The following is a 21,243-nucleotide window of genomic DNA, read 5'->3' as shown; positions in this document are numbered from 1 at the left end:
GGGCTCCCACCAGTGGGCACTCTTGCTGAACAAATCCACCGCGAGTGAGGACAGAGGTGCTATGAGTGGCATCCCGGCCACGCTAACCCAGCCTATTGTCACCTCCAGCACAGGCTACTTGCCAGGAGAAGAAAGAACTTGGACAGATCTGTGAAAGGGAAACATCCTTACTTTGCTCAAAGCCAAGGGGCCTTTCCCCCCAGAGCTTTTTGGGGGAGGAGGATAAAAAAAACAAACAAGTTTTTCTTAAAGATGGCACACAGTAGGTGCTCGATAAATACTGAACGAACAAATGAATAAAAATACTGTCCTCCCCATTCTTTCTGATTCTCCTCATCCAGGAAGCGCGTCTGGATCTGCCCACCTCTGTCACCTGCTGGGCTCCGGCTGGAGTCACTGGCAGCCGAGCCGTGGCCATGGTCCCAACTCTCTGAGTCCCGGCTGGATGAGCTCATTCGTGCCTCAGACGCCCGGCGCACAGGAGGCCCATAACTCCCTCGACCAGGAGCTGAGGTCAGGTCAGGGCCTGGAAGAAAAAGCACACGTTGAACGGAGAAAGGGCAATGGGAGAACGGAATGAAAGGACCCCTGTTCCAAAATAGAAGACGGAGTCGGCAGAACCCACCTGGCTTCTGACCTGGGCCCCTCCTGTCATCAGTGTCACCTGGAGAGAGAGAAAAATGACAGGAAGAGCTTGTTTTATGATGTCTGGAGAGCTATTACTTAAGGAGCTCACAAAGGGGCCCATTCACCATTCCCAAGAACTTTTGTTTAATTAAGTCTCCCCTCCAGTACCTCCCCAATGACCTCCTGTCTACAGTTTTATTCTCCATTGTTTCCTTTGCATGCAGAAACAGGAGGAGCACATACAGGCTCCAAAAAGACCAAACTGAGATGACTGGTTACATAGGCACACTCTTCTAGATATGCTTTGTTCACGTAATTTAATTATCCCCAGGACTCACCAAGCATGTCCCAACTCCAAGCCCTCTGCACATAATATTCCCGAAGATTCTATGGGCCCTCTCTATCACTTCCATCAGGTATCTCCCCAAAGATCATCCTCAGACAGCTCTTCTCTGGCCATTTTATTCACAATGGAGACTCCCCTTTACCTGCCTCCTTTTCCTTCCTGGCGTTTATCACTACCTGATATTAAATGTATTTTCCTTGGCAGCTTGTTGAGCATCTGTTGCCACCACTAGAATTTCAGCTACACGAAGGCAGGGATATTGGTCTGTGGCACACACAGCCCCCTACATCTAGGGCACAGAACAGAGCCTAGAACTCATCCGGTGTTCAGTCAGTGTTTGGCCAAAGAATGCTAAAAGTGCTCATCACGGACATAATTCAAAATTGACAATGGAGAGTGAGCTCATTTCATTTTAAAAGGTGTTTAATATAGGATGGTATGGATGTGTCTTAATCCATCCAACAATTCCCCTATGAATGAACGTTTAGGCTTATCCAGTGTTTTTGCTGCCATAAATAAGGAGGCAACAAATATATTGACACATATATCTTTTTATATGTTACTTATGTGGCTCTTATATATATTCCCAGGGAGGGATTGCGGGGTCCAATGGTATATAGACTTCAGATTTTAAGAAATTCTGCCAGATTACTTTCTAAAATGCTGGAGGTGACTTCTAGTCCTACCAACAGTTTATGGAGTACCAGTTTCCCCAAACATTCACCAGCACTGGAGGTTAGTACCCATGAGTTTTTTAGGTGTCACCACTCAATGCTGGTGGTGTTACTTCTTCCTGGTGAGGTGAATGGGTGTAACATCCACCATATTTTCAGAGTGTATCTGTTTTGTCCAGAGTTTATCTGATAAGCTAATCCATACCATTTATGTGTGTATGTGTCTGTGTACAGGTGATTAACATTATATATTATTAGCCAACATTGACTAAGTGCAAAGCACTTTCCATGTAGTATCTCATTTAATCCTCAAAATAACCCCATGAGCTAACTCCATTTTATAGATGAGAAAAGGGTCTCAGGGAGGTTAGGCCACTTGCTCACGCTCACAGGGCTAGTAAGTGGCAGAGCTGGAATTCAAATTTACATCCTGCTGGCTTCGGATGTCCAAGCTCTCGACAGTTGTGCTACATAGCCTTCTCAGCCTAGAAGGAGTACTGCTTAACCAGGAAGAAGGAAATCCTTCTGGTAGAAACTGGGCGCTCCTCTTGGATGCTGTGTCTATGGACAATTTGGCAAATCTCCGGAAAGAATAGAAGTTGCTCATGCTTTGTCAGGAAGAAAATATTCATTGATGCCTTCTGAGAACCAGGCATCATACTGTGTGTCTTGAGACGTTATCTTATTGGAAACATAGTTGGGCCTTTCAATTTTTGAGACCTTTAACTATAACCTAGCTTCCAGAAGCACTGCCCGCACTCAACCCCAGAATTGTCCTTCAGACCCGATTTTATCATTGAGTGTTACATTGAAATCATTGCAAAGGCTTTATCTACTTGGCCCTCGTGGCCTCATTCAGTTAAAATGTGTTTGTTATTGTGGTTGCTTTGTTCCCCCTGGTACTGTTTCGCTTCTCCCTTTTAATCATTTTAATAATTAATAATACTTCGATAATAATGATGATTTCCATAGTAGTGATCATTTTCTTTTACTAATTTCCTTTCTACTTGTCTTTCACTTTTAATTAGTCCAATTTCAGATTTGCTGATGGCTGATAGAAGAAATATCAGGGGTCAGGAAGGCCTTCTCAACAAGCCCCAAATCCGCCCCCCGCCCAAGCTCCAGGGTATATTTCAGTTGTGGGAGTCTCTCTTAGTTCCTAATGTTAATTTTCACCTCTGTTGTACCTCTAAATCCTCCACCAAGGGTGACAACCAAGCATTTTGGAAGCCTGGTATTGCTGAAGAGTTCTCTGTGCTGTCTTCCTAATAAGGGCTCACGGTGAGCTGTGAAGGGGACATAGGAGTCCTAGGCCCAAGCCCAGAGGTTGGCTGCCCACCAACTGAATAGAAACACATACACGAAGTCAGGATGTGCTTAGGTAGACCAGTTAGCCAAGATCTGTCCTTGGTGCTGAAAGAAGTGATTTGTCTTACCTTGAGCTGCAGCCCGGGGAAGGTGCTTGGTCTCAGCGGTGAGCTGCTCAGCGGCAGCGGGCTCGCCGACAGGCTGCTGGGGCTTGGCCTTCTTGATGGGCATAGGCTGTGGGAGGACCTGTTTGGGGAAGCCCTTGAAGAACCATGCTCCAGAACGCTTCCACACCTGGGGGAGGAGAGGGAGAGGACAAAGACGTGGCAGCCACGCACTCTCGCTCCTGCCTTCACAAGTGCCAATTTTTAACTTTGCTCCCTTTCCTTAGACACTGACACAGTAACCAGCACACTTTTCTTACCAGTAGGCAGCCTTTCACCATTTCTATTTAATTCACACAACCTCTCCGCACACTCAATGGAAGGGCCTGAGGAGCCCCATTTTCTTGTTGGGGAAAGATGGATATCAGAAAGGTTATAAACTGGTAGAAGGTTACATAGCCAGAGAGCATAAGGGCAAAGACTGGACACCAAATCTTCCACCTCTTAAGTGTGCTGTGCTCCCAGCTATTAGGAAAAGTCACAGAACTAGGAGAGGGAGAAAAAAATTCATTCAAACACTTAGGGACTGTTCCACCAGTGTTCACAGAGGAGCTGGTTCCTTTGATACCAACCCCTTAAGACACATACCTGAGCAGGTTCTCCAGCCCCCAACTGCCACCCCTTTTCCTGATTCTAGAGAAGATGGGGAACTTGGATAAAAATAGAGGGTGCTCCAGAAGCCAGGTGGGACCAGTCTACTCACCTCCCTCTGCTCGATGCAGATTTTGCAAAGCCACACGGGATGTGGGCGGTTGTTGGAGGTCTCCACCCCGCACTTGGTGCAGACATTCTGGGGACAAAACACAGTTCAGTGCACAGTCAGATATGCCAGGCTTGGAGCTGCTAGTGATTGGGGGAACTGGCCGGGAAGGGTGGCAATAGAGCCCCATTCTCTCTTGGTGGATGTAAACTGCTCGAACTCTCCTTTTCTCTCCTCCTTTCCATGACCAAGGCCAGTCAGAATACAGTTCCTATTTGGGTCTTAATTTCCAATAACAAGAACTGGAGCCATTCCCACGCACTACATGAAGGAATTCTCCAAGAGTCCCAGTGGGGCCTAAGTTTTCAGCATCCATACAGGAGAGCTCACTGACACAATTTTTTTAAGAGGAAAGGCCATATATCCATTTTGTTTATCAGTTTATTTCTTCTTTCTTCCCAAAGGAATTCGAGACCATGACTACAGGTTCAACTCCTCAAGGAGAAGGAAGTTATCTGAGTAAACACCATGACTGTGTGACGGGACATTATAGTTTTGGCTGTTTCTTGGCAATCAAGACAAATAGGAAAATCTAATAAATCACCCAATTCTCACTATTGGATGATGGCAGCAGACAAGTTTTGGGGCCATAGATCAACTTTCCTCAATATTCCATCTATATGCTACATGGGACCCCAAGCAGGAGATGTCAGGTGACACTGTAGATGTCTCCAGCTGGGTTGTTCACCCTGAATTCCTTTCCTGGGAATCAGGCCGACCCAAGGTCAGTTTTCTCTCTGTCCTGGAATTGTCAAGTGCAGGCAGCTGAGCAGCGTCTGTAGAGTAGAGGAGCACAGGGAGACTCCCTTTTAAGAAGAAAGTCTCTCGCAGTACAGTGTCCTAACTTGGCTGGAGAGGGGCTTTCTAAGTCACTTGTATTATAACCCAGGGTAAGAGAATATTGGGTTAGGCTTCCACATACACACATGTGTATACATTTGCCCATCAAGCTCTTCAGTCTGACACGTAACTTGCTAAGCCAAAACCAGAACACTTGCAGGTTCAGCCATAGCTCGTGGCCTACCTCAAGCTCCCAAGGTCATGCTGGACGGAGCTGAGCTCCGAGGGGACAGAGGGTCACAGTGACTTCCACGGGAGAAGCCAGGATGAGGGTTACCTCGGGAGACAGCTGGGCATGAGAGCATCCCAGGAGGAATTATATTCTGGCAACTACCCTTTAGGATCCAAGCCCCATCCCCAAGCCCCAGGGCTCCCCAAGGCTTGAGCCCAGGCCTCGCCCCTGTGCATGTGATGAGCAGGGACACAGGGACGCAGGGAAGAGGGCGACGGTACCTTCTTACAGTCCTCACACACTACGCAGGCAGAGCCCAGCATCCCCAGCTGTTCTCCACACAGTATGCAGCGGTTCACCCCATCCCCAGCCACGTTCTTCCTCATATTCTCCAGACGGTCCACCAGGCGCCTGGAAGCAGAGATGGGGTACTAAGGACCTTAGAGGACCAGGGACCACCTGCATCTCCCATAGCATCAGGCTGGGGTCTTAACCTTCTATGAGTCATGGACTCCCAGGTATCTGATGATGGCTATTGGACCCTCCCCAAGAAACAGGCAAATGCACATGAAATCGGATCCATTGTAAGAAGATCACAGAACCTTCCCTACGTCCCCCAAATCACGGCTATTCTATTGACTTCAGATGAATAATCGTATCTGGTCCTTTCTATCTCATGTCACCTCTTCTAGGAAACTGCCTTCTGAGCTCCAGAGCTGTTTATCTAATTGTCTACATGACGTCTTCACTTGGATGTCTTCAGAGCATCTCAAACTTGTGCTTTCAGCTGAATTGGTCACCTGGGCTGGTCTCTATCCCCCTCCCAGCACACACTTCTTCATTCTCAGGAAACGGCACCACCATCCGCTACCCTGTTCAAACCAGAATCCTGGGGGAGTGGTCTTCCTTGACCCCTCTTCCCTTGATATTCAATGACCCAACCGAGTCCTATCGTGTCTCTCTTCCTAACGTTTCTGGAATCCACCCATTTCTCTCCATCTTCACCACAACCAAGCCATTTCATCTCACCCGGATGACCGTAGTACCCTTTTAATAGTCTGCCTACTGTCATTCACGACCACCTACAATCTGTTCTCCCCACCACAGCCATTGTGATGCTCATAAAACATAAATCTCACCATGTCACTCTCACCCCACATTAAAACCTTTCGTGGGTTCCCATTCCATGAGGTTTCCACGGCCCTATGTGGTCTGGCCCTAGGTGAAACCTTAAAGCTCTTCTCCCTCTTGGTGTGGCTTTCAGTGCTCTAGTTCTGTGGTTCTCCAACTGGGATGACCAGACTCTCTTCATTAGCCTCACCTGGGAATGTATTAGAAATGCACATTCTGGGGCCCAACCCCAGTCCAACTGAATCAGACTCTGTGGATTGGGCCCAGCAATCTGTTTTAACAAGTCCTCCAGAGGATTCTGACTCTACGTTCAAGTTGCAGAACCACTGCTCTGGTTACACTGGTCTTCTCTGAGTTTCCATTCTATTTGCCTCTGTACTTTTGCACATTCTGTTCCTTGTGCCTGGAATACAGCTTCCCCAACACACATACATTTAATCTCTCTCTCTCTCTCTCTCTCTCTCACACACACACACACACACACACACACACACACACACTTGTATACTTTTCTTACCTATAAGATTTCCCTTATCCTTCAGATTCCAGTTGAAATATCACTTCCTCTTAAAACCCTTCTCTGACCACCCATTTTATTTACTCCATAGCAAGCTTGTTGTTCTTCAAAGCACTTGACATATATGCAAGGAATTATGAGATTATCTGCATTAAGTAATTAGCTCATTGTGAGTTCACTTCTGGCTGCTCCTCTGGACTATGAGCTGCCTTTGGCCAGAGGTCTTGTCTGTCCTGTTCCCTGCTGTGTCCCCAGGGCCAGACAGTGCCTGGTCCACAGTGAGGGTTCATACATGATGGCTGATTCATTGAATGAATGAATGAGTGCAGCCCACTTCCCAAATCTGTAACCAGCAAAAGCAAGCTGCATTGAGTATCAAGTGACATACGATAACAGCTGATGCTTACATAGTGCTTATGATACACCTGGCATGGTATGAGATGCTTTGTCACCCAACCCCGGGAGGTAGGTACCACTACTACGCCCTTTTATAGGTGAGGAGGAAGGTAAGGCACAGGGAAGTTAAATGACTTGCCCAAGGTCACACAGCTCAGCTAGGAAGTGACAGAGCCAAAACTAGAACCCAAGTTTCATGTGCAGGACACTATTGCTTCTCAACACTTAACGAGCACACAAATCGCATGGACATTCTTCTTTAAATGCAGATTCTGAAATATCAGGTCTGGGTGGGGCCTGAGGCGCTGCATTTCTAGAAAGCTCCCAAGTGATCTTACACGCTGCTACTGGTCCCTGGCGTACTCTGCATGGCAGGGCTGCATAACAGCTACACCTGTGGGGCATCCTGGTTCGATCTCAGGTGGGTTTCTTGGACACGTCCCACCGGCTTGAAGTCATCTCCTTGCCCTTCCCTCAAACAAGACCTTATCGTTCCCCTTCCCGGTACAACCAGGGGACCCAGATGGAGCCGGACCCTGCCGACTCCTCCACGGGCTGGGTCCCAGCTGTGGACACTGTGGGTGTGAGAACCTGGGCAACACAGGCTCCAGAAGGTCCCTGGCCGCCACCTGATGCCGACTTTCCTCACAGGCCCTCCTCGCACCTGCCACCCCCTCAAAGTGCTCTGATTCGCAAAGTTATAAATAGCAGCTTTTCCCTTTGTGTTCCATTCAACAGAGAGCCGCTGCGCCTGAGGCAGAGCCAGAAGCAGCCTGTAGGCTCCGGAGCCTCTGCTGTGACCCAGATCGGCCGCTTAGGGAGGAGGCCAGGCAGAGCCCAAGCCAGCATGCTCTTCCCTTCCTCCTCTCATCACCCCTCTCCTGTGTCTTCCCTAGAAATTGTTTTCATAGGGTGATGGGAGGCGAGCCCCTGGCCTGTGGTTTCAGAACACCCAGAATAATCGTAGCCAGTGATTGCTGAGCAATTACTGTGTGCCAGGCCACCTGGATTTCATTCAGGAATCCTTCCAGCGGCCCTCTAAGGACTATTCTTGGCCCCATTTTCCAAATGTGAAAACAGGCACAGAGAGGTTAAGTGATTTCCCTAAGTCACACAGGAAAGGGTGGAGAAAGCTGGGAGTCAGACGCAGGCAGGCTGGCTCCGAGCTCCTGTCCTGAACTGCCACACCACACTGCCACTGTGTGTCAAGCAGAGCCCTGGGACACTTCCTGAGCAGTCTGTTCTCCACGCTGCTCAATCTCCCTGCCGTCCCCACTCCGAGGGACTCTCAATCATTGGTCAGTTGCACACACGCAGTCACCTGGTTCTGTCACATCCGCCTCTCACTTCCCTGAGGTTGGGACGAGACACCCAACAGCTGTCCCGTCATCTTGCTTCTCTAAAGAACCCTCAGCGTAGGGTCCAGAAATCTGGATTGTAACTACAGATTTTGCCTCTCTGGGATTCAGCTTCCTCATCTGTAAAACAGAAGGGGTTGGGCTAAACCAGTGGTTGTCAAACTGTGCTTTGTGGCACCCCAGGGGTTCCTTAGAGCCAGTTTAAGGGGGCGTCCAGTGGCGTGGAGTGGTGGAAGTGATTCTGAGGGGCCAGCAAACCCCTTTCATCCACAGCATGTCTGCATGTCTCTCTTTCATTTTGTTTGGGCGGTTGAATTAGATTTTCTTTGGAAAGGTGATTCCATGGTTTAAAGAAGCAGTTTGAAGTCTGGAGCAGATAAACGTCAGGATGCCTTTCGATGCTGTAGAACTATAAAACATCATGAGACAATGAGGTGAGCTAACGGAGGCAGGGGATGCTAAGTGCATGGTGACGTTTTCTTGCACACCCCCTTGCTCTGGCCCACTTTCTCCTTCACTCACTGCCTAAGACAGGAAATGGTTAGATTTTGCTCTTCTCACTTTCTCCATGGGGGGATCCCAAAGCACAGAGAGGGTGAGAGGCTCACCTGGGGTCACTCAGCCAGGGCTAGAATCTAGTTCTCTGTGTCAGTACATCATCTTTCTTTCCATGAAGCCCCCATGGCCTCCGGTCTCCAGTCAAGCTTTGCCAGCATAGCTCAGAAAGAGAGCGTGAGACACAGATGATCCAATTCTAAACAGAGGTGCGCTTTGTTCAGGAAACGGGGAAGGCTTTCTTGCCGCCTCTGGGAAAGAAAGCGCTGTGGATTCACCCACCACTTGTAAACCTGCATTCCGGCCTCTCTTCCAAGACGCCTGTTTCTTCCACCATTGAATCCTAAATGCCGCAAGAACCATTAACACGATTGTACAGGGAGTGTCTCATTAGCGTCCTTCAGTGGCAGCAAATGGCACAGAAAAACAACAGGTTCAAGATCATTATTCAGATGTCTCAGCGCAGGGCCCCTCATTATTTGTGAATTCAGTACAGACCAATAAAGAGCGAAGACGTCGGGTGAGGATGGACAGACCGCTCGTGTCCGCTCAACAATTGGGATGAGCGGGGCTTTCCTGCATCCCGCTCACTTGGACCCCCTCTTCTGTAGCCCCCAATGCTAGGGCCCCAACGTGGAGGCCCCGACAGCCAGAGAATATAAACCTGGAGATGAAACTGCAGAAAGCTGAGTCAAAATCGTCATGGAAGCCCACGAATCACCAATGGGTCTTTATCCTAGTGAGAAAACACTTGAGCTTCTTTACCCCAGAAGGAACATTTGTTGTTACCAGGCTTGGCAGGAGAGCACTACATGCAACGTGGGAGATGTTCGCAGCCCTCACTACATGGCAGAGAGCATGCCAAGAATGCCAGCTCACGGGGCTCCCTCTCTACACCTTCTCAGCCATGGATCTGGTTAAGGCGGATACCAGCATCTCAGCACGCGGCCCTGCTGAGAGCCCAGAAATTACGGTGCCTTTAGGTCACCTGGGGAGAGGGCTCAACATTCAGAAAATGACCCTACAGGACTGGGCTGGGGCCTGGGAATCTGTATTTGAATGACCTTGAATGACCCTGAGGCTGGTGAATCTCTGGCCACACTTTGAGAAATGTGGCAGAAAGGAAGGAAGTCGTGGGACACATCCCATGGCAAAAGGATCTCCTCATTATTACATGTTCGTGTATTTTTTAAAAAGAAACCCAAAGCCCAGGATGTAGAATTGTGATCAGGGTATGAGTTTGGGTTTGGAACCTGCTTATCTGACTATCTTCGTGGTGTGCATTGAACACACAAAAAACAAAATCAGAAACACCCACAGCATGTACAGCGATTATCGTCGCACGGTGGGATTATAAGTAACTCTTACTTCCTTCTTTAACGCCTCTGCCACGCCTCTTCCCTAAGCACTCCTCTGTACCTCCTTAACTTTTTACAGGACCATGTGTTACCTTTATATGAGAAGAGGAAGTGCACTTTGGAAGTTAGAGAACATATAAACCAAGGGTTAAAAGACATGGCTTGAATCCTACCTTTGATCCAGTCCGTGACCTTGAAAAGCCTTCGTTCTCTGGGACCCTCTCCCCAAGCTATAACATGAGACGCTAGATGAGATGCACTTCAGGTCTCCTCCCTGGGCAACATTCAGGGTTTCTCAGATCCTGAGGCTGGAACATCAGGAGTTCCCCTTGTGCTTTGCGATGGAAGGACCCTCAATGACTAAGAGAAGACCTGTCTGCTGTGGCAGGCTGGTATTGTCGGTCTGTTTAATGTCTCCACATTAACTGCCCAATTAGCTGGACACTGTAAGTGGCTGTCACTCTCTAGTTTATGTCTTTACATGCCCGATTAATTTTATGATTACTTGTCGCGCCTCATGTCCAGGAAACACATCCATCACCAGGCTGGGTGCTTAAGGGGAGCTGTTGGTGACTCAGTAAAGTCGGGTGGGTGCCCCTATTTCCCCGGATGCTCCCAGAGGCACCAGAAGGCTATGTCCCCCTCCTCTAGGCACCAGTGGATGAGGTGGTGGGACGTGGATTCCCAACTCGGTCTGACCTTGCCACTCGAATGGATGCAGATGAACAACTCGTTCATTTGACAGATATTTACGGAGCACCTACCATGTGCCAAGTAGACAGGAAAGACCCGAAAGGGGACAAAACAGATGAAGCTCCTGCCCTTGTGGAGCTGGCATTCCGGCGAGGGACTCGGGCGTTATTTAAATAGCCACATAGTCCATCATCATTACACTCTTAGTAAGGTCTCTGAAGGACAAGTACGGGCAGCTGTGAGGACTCATAAGCGAGGGACACGAACAGCCAGGGTGGGGCCTCAGGGGAAGTGAGCACTGACTTGAGACCTGAGGATGAAGACGCGCTGACCCAGTACAGAGGGCAAGGAACAGCACTAGGAAGAAGAGGGAACAGCGTGTGCAAAGGAACTGAGCGGTGCTTAGCATGGCTGGTGGGCTGGATGGCAGGAGATGAGGCCCCGGAGACGGGCAGGGGCCACTCCACGCAGTCTCCGTGAGTCTAAGAGTGACGGGACAGCATTCAAGGGCTTTAAGTAGAGGAGACGCAGCTTCTCTGGTTTTGAGACCACACACGGACATAGGAGTGGAGCCCCTCCTATGGGAGGCTCAGGGTAGTGCGAGTCTGAGAGGCTGCAAGAGGTTCCTTATATTATAGAACGAGGCAGGCAGGTCCCCGGACTCTCTCTACACATGGGGCTGAACCAGGTCTCTTGAAACGACCAGACTGTCCCAAATGGGTCTAACTTCGTAGTGGTAGAAGAGTGCACAAGCAGGAGGGCTATGAAAGGCCATTGTACTGTCCCAGGCTTCAAGCAGTCACTGAGTATTAGCTTCCCACGGCTGCTGCAACAAGTTACCACAACTAAGTGGCTTCATACAACATATAGTTATTACCTTAACAATTCCGGAGGTCAGATGCCTGGGCTAAAGTCAAGGTGTGGGCAGGGCTGCATTCCTTCTGGACGCTCCAGGGCAGGGGCATCTCCTTGCCTTTTCCAGTTTCTAGAAGCTGCCCATATCCCTCAGCTCACGACCTCTTCCTCCATTTTCAAAGCCAGCAGTGCAGCCTGTTCCAGTCTTGCTGTGACTCTGACTCTCCCGCCTCCCTCTTTATTGGATTCACTGGATAATCTAAGATAACCCCTCCCCCATCTCAAGATTCTGAATTTAATCATATCTGCAAAGTCCCTTATGCCATGTAAGGTCACACAGTCGCATGTTCCAGGGATTAGGATGTGGACACCTTGTAAGGGGGGAACGTTATTCTGCCTCCCATGTCCTCCTTCTGGCCCCATCCGCCATCCAGGTTCTGTTTCCACTTGATACAGGTCTGAGTCAGACTTCAGCCGTTCTCTCTGACTTGGAGTTTGGGTAATTCCTCCCTGCCTGGCTGTGGACGTCAGATCAGCCAGGCTTCGGACTCTGGAAGGTTCCAGTCACCACCAGGTGCTCAACCCCAGGAACGTACAGACTCCCTACGCATCTGCACACACACACGCACATCTACACACACACTGTCAGAACTTAGAAATAGAAGGTGGTTACGATGCAGGTGTCGGGATGCCGATTCTGGAGTGAGCGCGCTTGGACCACATTTGACTTTTGCTACTTCCTAGCTCTGTGACCTCGAGAAAGTGACTGAACCTTTCTGAGCCTCCATTTTTCGTCTGTCAATTAGGGAGCACAAAGTCCTTACCTCCCAGGATTGTGGCAAAGATCAAATGAGACTGTTTGTAAAATGCCTGGAACGTGGTAACTCAGTAATGGTTGCTGCTAATTATCTCTTCCGGAAATCGGTGGCTTTTATAACTCCCTGTGTTCACATTTTTTTTCTGTGTAACCAGGGTGCTGTAATCTAGCTATGAAATTTGTCTTTCTAAAGCTTTGAAAGGGGCTGCGGTGACTAGAAATTGACAGGATTCATTGTGCCACACACACACACGGGTGGTACATGTACCCACACCTGAACACATATGCCCACAGGTACACCTGTAGTGCAGTGTAGTAGCACATGTCCACGTGCACCTGCAAGCACGCGCGTGCACTCGCACACACACACATGCAGTCAGTACCAACACACAGAATATGCTTTCCCTTGCACAGCTGGACACACCCTGCCCCTGCAGGGAGCTGCCTGCTGCAAACAAGGACATAAGCCAACTGCAGGAGCGACAAGGCTTGTTTGTTAGCTCGGACTCCCTCAAAAAGTCCAAACTAGCCTCGGAAACACTCAGGCAACTGCTTTTGGGCTTTCAAATCAGTATTGGTGCACTGTCTCGTTGAATGTGGAAGAGAAGGCTCATGGGTGTACAATTACACCAGGAAGGAGGCTGAATGCAGCGTGCCACAGAGCTCAAGAAGACACCCTGCCTGCCAAGGCGATGGGTCTAGGCAGCGATTCCTGAATTGGAGAGGGAAAGAGCAAAACGCTGCAGTTCCGCCAGGGATGGGATGGGCCCAGAGCAGCTGCCTTTAGAGCAGGGCTGATCAGGATTATACAACGATTCATAAAAATGCGGCAAAGTGGGAGAGTGGATGCGTGTTGTCTGCTTCTGACTCTGTGTCTCTGTCACACACACACACACACACACACACACACACACACACACACACACCATCAATTCCAGCATCACGCTGCTTTTCCGCTCACCCTATTTGCCAAGTCGGGGATATTACCGTTAACTTTATTAAAGTTGGCATTTTCTGAAGTCTAGATTTGGCCACCTGCTGTGAACCGGGACAGAATTTAGGAACAGGAGGCAGTTATGGCTGTTGTAGGGGGGCTGGCTTGAGACCTCACTGCAGGGTCCCTCAGGAACCTGTCCTGAAATGACTGAGTCGCTCTGTCAGGAAGCCACGAGGCTGGCATGTGGGCTGTGTGCGTTTCAGACTCATTAATTCTCACGGTTGTTTATGACTGTCGCCACCTGGGGATCTGTGGATCCTAATCTCTCCCCTTGATGGATAGAGTAGGATTCCTGCCTGCACCTTAGAAACACTCAGGCAACTGCTTTTGAGCACTTTGGGAGCGGGTCACCCAGGCTCAGGGTTGGAAACAAGGGAGCTAAGAGAGAAAGATAGCTTGAGGGCTCAGCCCAGGGAATGTAGTCACTTGCCAGGCAAGGTGCAGGGTGGTGACAAACTCAGGAACAGTCAGAGTTACCAGGTGCTGTACAAGCACTCTACGTGTATTATTTTCCTTTAGTAATCTATCCTTAAGTCACCTGTGAGATCCGTTCTATTATCCATGCCCATTTTACAGATGGGGAAACCAAGGCACACAGAGGGGAAGTCACTTACCCAAGGGCGTACAAACCGAGAGATGGGGTTGGAAGCCAGGTCTAGCTGCCCCCATGCTGTGACCCACGTCAGAAGAATGAGTCTTTGTTATATTTCAGTACTTATGGTCGGGGCTCTTTCTAACCCTTCCAACTACCCTTTTCTGGTGTAGAAAGTAGAGTTGAGAGAATGTAGTGTCAAGGCCCACGGGGAACAAGGGTCATAGCAGTTGACAGGAACGAACTGTCTCATTGAAGCAAGAAGTGTGGGACACTGAACCCATTAACCTGAGCGAGTGTCCGAGACATCCTGTAGATTATTGATTTCCCCAAAGCCTTGAAGTCATTTGTCAATTGCCTTCCCTATCTGTACCCCCAAAAGCCATGGGTACAGTGGAAAGACAGATTCAAGTTCAAAGTCTGGTTTGGCCTTGCAAAGGCTGTGTGCCCCTGGGCAAGTATCTTAACCTCACTGAGCTTGTTTTCTCAGCTGTAAAGCAGAGACAATAGTCTGTCTCTCGGTGAGGACATTATGGGAACTGAAGGAAATATAACATATTTGAAAAGTTCCTAACACAGTGCTTGGTCATAAATATTTGCCTCTCTATAGAACAGCAGAAGAAGACTCTACACTCTGGAGCCAGCCAGCCTGGGTTTGTAATTGCTTATTAACTGTGTGACCCTGGGGCAGTTGCTTAACCTCTCTGTGCCTCCATTTCCTCATCTGTAAAATGGGAATGATAACAACATGGCCTACTGCGTAGGGTTGTTGAGGATTATGCAGAGGAATCTATGTAGAGCTTTGGGCACGTGCTGGCACACAGTGCTTTATAAGACTGGGCTATTAGTATTTCCCTAGAAGTTGAGTATGGTTGCAGGAAAATTCTCAAGATCGCTTCTTCCTTTTGTGAACCACCCAACAAAAGGGCTAGAGCAGTGGTCCTCAACAGGGGGTAATTTACCCCCCCCCCAGAGGGCATGTGGTGGTGTCCAGAGACATCTTTGGTTGTCATATCTGGGTGGGGGGTTACTACAGGCAGCTAGTGTGTGGAGGCCAGAGACTCCAAAGATCCTACAATGCGCAGGGCAGTCCCAATGCAAAGAATTATCTGTCCCCAAATGTAAACCGTTGAAGGAACTTGGAGGCCACACAGTCCAACCTCCCACTGGGAGATTGAAGTGATTCCTCGAGAGGCTTGGTCAGTTGGGTTTAGGGTTCATTTAATATGTTCTCTCTTTTATGCCAAGCACTGAACTAATGAAGAAATTAAGATTTCCATTTTCATCTTGTACAAATTCCATAAAGTACTAAGGCTATAGGACATTAGAAAGTGTTGAGCCAATCTCTGGGAAAACCGAGATACTAAAACCGAGATACTACTCAGTAGTTTTAACACTGAAGATTCAGAGTTCCCCCAAATCTGGTGACATCTATGAATATTTCTTCTTTAAAAATGCACACAGACACATGCATAAATGTGTCTATAATATCAGACGCCCAGACCCCTAAATCCTATCCACAGAATGTCTAGGACTCAAGGTCAATAAAATGGTGGAGGGGGGGTCATCTTTTAGAAAGAGGAGAGTATGACCTGGCTTATTGTTAGCTTGTCAAACCATAGGAAAGACGCCTACCGAATTCGATGTAGAAAGTTGCAAGCACTATTACTCACTTCTCCCTCCGTCCACATATTGGAAAAATTCTGTGCCAAAAATATAGGAGATGATGGAACTGAGACGGGGAGGTGATAGGAATCCAACAGATTCTGTCAACAACAGGCTGTGTCTCTCTGACTTCCTCCTCCATCACAGCATCTGGACACCAAGGTTAATGACAAATCCTAATTACTTTTTTGGGCCCATCTGTTGAGGGAAGTTGACCTCGAATGCAATCCACCCGGCTGCCTGTTCTTTCACAGGCAGGATATATGAGCAAATGCCTTTGAGAGGCTCTAGACAGAAAGAAATATAATAAGGATGCAGAGGGACCTACCACTGGGAAAAAAGTTAAAACAAAAAAAAAAAACACAACAGAACAAAACAAAACAAACCCACAAACCCAAAATTCCCCAGTAAAATGTTTAATTCCAGTCTTAATACACCTAAGAGTCCTGTGGACACCTAATCAGTGTCTGTCCAACTCACAAAGTCCCTTTTTTACACTCAGGAGAAGCACTCAGCAGCCACGTTTGTGCAGCCTGGCACCTCTGGCCAAAGCTGATTGGATGAGGGGCGGGCACTTAGGGGTGAGCTGAGCCAATCAAAGATGCTTCTCTGGGAATTTGGAATTAGGACTAAAAACAGTTATAAAACTGGGGAGGTGTACCATGGGTACATTTTTCTGCCATGTGGGATGAGCAGCAGACCTTTCATGAAGCAAAGCTGTGTTCCTGCTCTCAGATTCCTTGAGCTGTCTCTGAATCCTTGTATTAAATTTCCCTTTTTGCATACTATGGTAGAGTATCCCAGGATGGCTTCCTTCCCTGGATGCATAAGTCATTCTTCCATAAGGAGATGGGATCTATTTCCCCTTTCCAATAGAATGTGGAAGAGTGGTGCCCTACCAGTTTCTGACCTAGCTGTTCAGAATTCTGGAAACTTCCATTTTTGTTCTCTTGGGATCTAACTGCCATATAAAGGGGCGCAGGCCAAGCTACTGAATAGGGAAAGATCCTGTGGAAAGATGGGCCACATAGAGTGCACTGAGGCACAGACATGGGAGCGAAGCTTTCTTGGACCTTGCAATCCAGCCAAGCCACCAGCTGAATGCAGCTGAGTGAGCAACCCTAGCTCATGCCACATGGAGCAGAAAACCCGCCCAGTAGAGCCCTGCCTGAATTCTTAACCCACAGAATCAGGAAAAATAATATACTGCTGTTGCTTGAAGTCACTAAATTTTGGGTGCTTTGTTATGCAGCAATAGATAAGTGAAACAACCTCGCTGGCATTCATTTCCTTTTTTGCAAGCCAAGTGTCCTAATGATTACAGAAAGCCTGTAGCAATCAGGGCATGCAAAATAAACTCTGAGATCCCACTTAGCACTTGAATAGGAATGTGGGGGCAAATGAGGCAGTTTAATGAGTTTCCCTTCTGGCCATCATCTCTTCCTTCAGGGATGCTGAAGAAAGCAGAGCTGGTTGTGGGCTGAGCGGTGAGCAAAGGTTGGGCAGAATCAAAGAAGCTGCAGGAAGAGAACCAGCTCTGGTCTGCTGCATTGTCTGGGGCTCTCTGGGCAGTTGACTCTAGCAAAACTGCTCCAGAAAGGCGGCACCTCCTGGGAGGCCTGGGGGAGAGTCTTCCCTGAGATGCTCAGAGCCACACGAGCATGGAGACCAGTTCTGGCAGCTTAGGAGGTACCAACAGATCTGGAAGGAATAGTGCCAGCATAGAAAGGGCTCCAGCTTCTAGCTCCCATCATGTCCACTCCATACCTGAGCCTTGAAAAAGTCCATGTTCTGCAGTCTAGAAATTTTGGGTCCAGCATTCATGAAAAACACCTACTAGTTAAGAGCAGAATTCGGAAAGTCAGCCAGGTAGGTTGTATACCTTGACTCTTTGTGACCTTGGGTGAGTGACCTAACCTCTCTAAGCCTCAGTTTCCTCACTTGCAAAACAGGGATAATAATAGCACCTACTTGACAGGGTTGAGGGGAGCAGTTAATGAGTTAATTCATATGACGTTTTGAGGTTCAGTGTTTGGCACATAGTAAGTGCTCAATAAATGGTACCCATCATGATGATGACTTATTATGTTTATTAACAATGATTTCACACCTCTCCAGATGGCTTTCACTCAGATTAGAGAAAAGGAGATTCAGCATCACAGAAGTGGGTGTCTGGGCCCAGAAAGGGATGCAGCTACTTCTGCGAAATTTTAACACAGTTAGAAGGGGCTCATTTACTTTGAGAGGGGCAGCCAACCACCTGGTGCGTGGTCCTCCACCAGACACCCCCCAATACCATAGTCTGAGCAGGAAGGATCCTCAGAATCGGACTGACCTGCCTCACTGGATGGTGGAGAAACTGAGATTCCCAAGGCTGATTCACAGAGAACCTCAGGTTGTGAATTGGGAGCCCTAAAGGCACCCCGCTTTCAGCTTCACTCCACATCTGACACATCGCTTTGCTTTTATCTGACTCCTCTCTGATCCTCTCCCAGGGAAGCGTGGGAAGAACAAGAATGGGGACAGGTTCGAGCTCATAAGACACAAATAGCATTGGGCTTGCCTCTGGCGATGCTGTCAGCGAGGTCTCACCGCTGCAAGGGTGTGGGGAGATGGCCACAGCCAGAATCCTGGGGACTGTCCTCCCCACTCAGCCAGAAAACACAGCGTCTCAGCAAAGGGAGACTCGGTCACCAAGGGCCTGGCCTGTCAGGGGAAGTCAGGGGCTGCTGGAATTCCAGGGTTTGCCAAACAGGAGTCTCAGGGCATAGTTCTAGAACAAAGGGCTTGGCCAATGACAAACCAAGTGTCACCAGCAAATCCATTGTTTAATGATTGCCGCCATTTACTGAGCGGGTGCTCTGTGCCAGGCACCACGATAATCCTTTGCATGTGAAACACTCACTGAGAAGTATGTGTTAATGTTATTCCCATTTTGCATATGAGGAAACTGAGGCACGGGGAGGTAAATGGCTTACCCAAGGTCACATGGGGGTAAGTGGTAGAGCTGGAATTTGAACCCAGGTCTTTCTGATTCTGGAGTCCTAGTGATTAAGTACCATGCTAGTGCACCACGTCACCAGGTTGGTCGAGGCCATATTGCAAGACATAGAGGATAAGGCAGGGAACCCATCTACCCTGTTCTAGAGGGTTCAAGCTAGAATCTTCTCAGTCCACAGAGACCCCCCGACACCCTTAACTTTACCCCCCGAGTCAGACCAGTGGCTACATTTGTACAACATGGGCAGCACTCATGGCCACAGCTGATTGGACGAGAGATACCACCTGACATAAGCCAGCCAATCAGAGTGCCTTCCCTGGTAATTTGGACGCTGGGCTTCAAGATTCTAAACCCTTTAGCCTCTTGGCCACAGATGTAGAAGGAAATTGCGGGGCAGCAGCATCTGCCATATTCACTCATTCATTCAACAAATATTTTACTGCACACCTACTATGTACCAAGCTCTAGAGATTCAGTGAACAAAACAGGCAAAACTCTCTACCCTTGGGAATCTTATAATCTAACAGGGAGAGGTAAACAATTGTCAAAGTAAGCACGTAAAATATAAAATATGTTAGCTGGTGGTTAAGTTCTCTGCAGGAAAGAGGCTGAGAGTTCCTGCTTCTGAGGGTTTACCCTTAACATGCATTTCCCTCCTCCTTCCCAAAAGGCTGAGACCCACTGTTGGGTGAGGTGAACACACACAGGCCCACACAGGTGGGCGCGTGCACACACACACGCATATATACACACACGATCACACACACACTCACAGACCTCCAGTTTGGACAACTCCCCACTCCTGATATACCTTTCAAAAGGCAAAATAAAAACTCAACCCTATAAGCAGGCCCCTGAAGACCCATCTCTCCCTTCAGCAACCTCTTGAGGAAGCTGACACGGGCTGTGGCGGGTCTTTGTCATTTGTCAGCACCACCACCCCGGATCTCCCCAGCCCGCCCTGAGTAAAATTATCTTCAGAGGCTCAAATCAAAGGCACCCACTTCCCATGTGTTCATCACATCATTTTCCATCCAACAGCCTCGTTAACCCGTAGCTGAGCGTGTGGGTAGGAAGACAAACGGGCACCTCAGTGCCTACAGCAGTTGGAAGCTGCTGCCCCTGGCACAAGGGCCTGGGGAGAGGGCTGAAGGACGAGGTGGAATCCCAGCCTTCCTCCCATTTCCCATTTGAGGGTCCGTCATGGGGGCCCACTCAGTGGTCCCCCTGCATCCTGACGGCCAGAGTTTCCCCCCATGCCGAGCCCCCCCATGCACGCTCACGCTCCCTTCTCGCTCCCCCACTCTGGTGATCACGCACATTTCCTCCACTCCTCTCTTCTCCCGCCCACCCACTACGGCTCCCCCTCTCTCTAGCACTGTTCCTGCTCATGACTTTGTCACTCTCTGACACAACCGCCACACGTCCTTACATTCCTTGCTTCCCTCCCATACACATTTAGTTAAATGTCTGCCCTCCAAACTCCATCTCTTTCCCTCTTCCTACCATTTATTAAACACGATGTAGTCCAGGGCCGGGGCCAGGAACCATACCTGCCTCCTTTCACCTACTCCTGACAACAGTCCTGTGGATAATTACTACTCTTGTCCCCATGCGACTAGCGCGTAAACGGAGGCTCCGAGAGGTGAAGCGATGTGCCTAGGACGCACAGGGGGGAGCTGGGACGGACCCCAGGTCTTGGAATCCAGACTCACCAGGTTAACCTGTGCTGCCTCACTGTCATGCTGGCGCCCTTCCAGGACTGGTTTCTCCGGGTCTCTTATATAAGTCACGCCGTATGTGCTCTCTCTTTGACACACTCTCTCTCCTTCTTACCCCACCCTCAGCTATAGGTTCTGGCATCTGCATGGCCAGTGTCACTAGAACTGTGCGACGGCAACTGTGTTCACTCAGACACCCTGTGTCCACACACACACCTCCAGCCGCCAGTGACAACCCCCATCTCCCTATCAGGAGATCCCCCTTCCTACTCTTTAACACACCTCCAGCCCAGATCCCCAGCCAGCCCCGGCCCACTCCCTCCTCTATCCTCTTTTCTCCTCTTCCAGCTCTCTCCCACCTCATGCAACAAGGATTCTAGTTCTGCCTGGGTGAATGGCCTGGCATGTCACAGATGACAAGCCCCAAAGGCAGCCCCCGCCCCCACCCCAGCATAGCCTCCTGGCCCTTATGCCTCAGGGGCTCTCAGAAGAGATGAGAAGTGTCAGGACTCACCCGATTCGCTCCTGCTCCATTTCTTCCATTTTCTCAGCCCGAGCGATCACCCGGTTGATAATTTCCTTCTCCTCATCTGTCAGCTCTTCCTGCTTCCTCTGTCTGTCGGGTTGACCACCGGCATGGACAGACCAGCCTGCCTGGAGCCTGAAAGGGAATTTGGAAAGGGGTGAGGCTGGAGA

The 21,243-nt window shown here is 49.1% G+C and overlaps 1 protein-coding gene across 9 annotated transcripts in view; it reads right to left on the bottom strand.

The window, feature by feature from the left end:
- The window catches only part of RPH3A (rabphilin 3A), a 228,003-nt gene that overhangs the window by 27,751 nt on the left and 179,009 nt on the right, over nt 1-21,243 (bottom strand). For 7 of the 9 annotated variants that reach the window (XM_033098347.1, XM_033098346.1, XM_033098345.1 and 4 more), the window contains 6 exons: nt 21,062-21,208; nt 5,173-5,302; nt 3,823-3,909; nt 3,084-3,249; nt 626-664; nt 365-526 (listed from right to left, as the gene is read on the bottom strand). In XM_033098347.1, coding sequence (XP_032954238.1) covers nt 365-526; nt 626-664; nt 3,084-3,249; nt 3,823-3,909; nt 5,173-5,302; nt 21,062-21,208 — 731 coding nt within the window. The remainder of the gene's footprint in view (nt 1-364; nt 527-625; nt 665-3,083; nt 3,250-3,822; nt 3,910-5,172; nt 5,303-21,061; nt 21,209-21,243) is intronic. The other 2 variants (XM_033098352.1, XM_033098349.1) reach the window with 1 other exon arrangement.

This window comes from Rhinolophus ferrumequinum, chromosome 25 (genome assembly GCF_004115265.2).
Source record: "Rhinolophus ferrumequinum isolate MPI-CBG mRhiFer1 chromosome 25, mRhiFer1_v1.p, whole genome shotgun sequence".
NCBI lineage: Eukaryota > Metazoa > Chordata > Mammalia > Chiroptera > Rhinolophidae > Rhinolophus > Rhinolophus ferrumequinum.
Note: the sequence above shows the minus strand (reverse complement) of the source record. Positions and strands in the feature narration are given on the sequence as shown.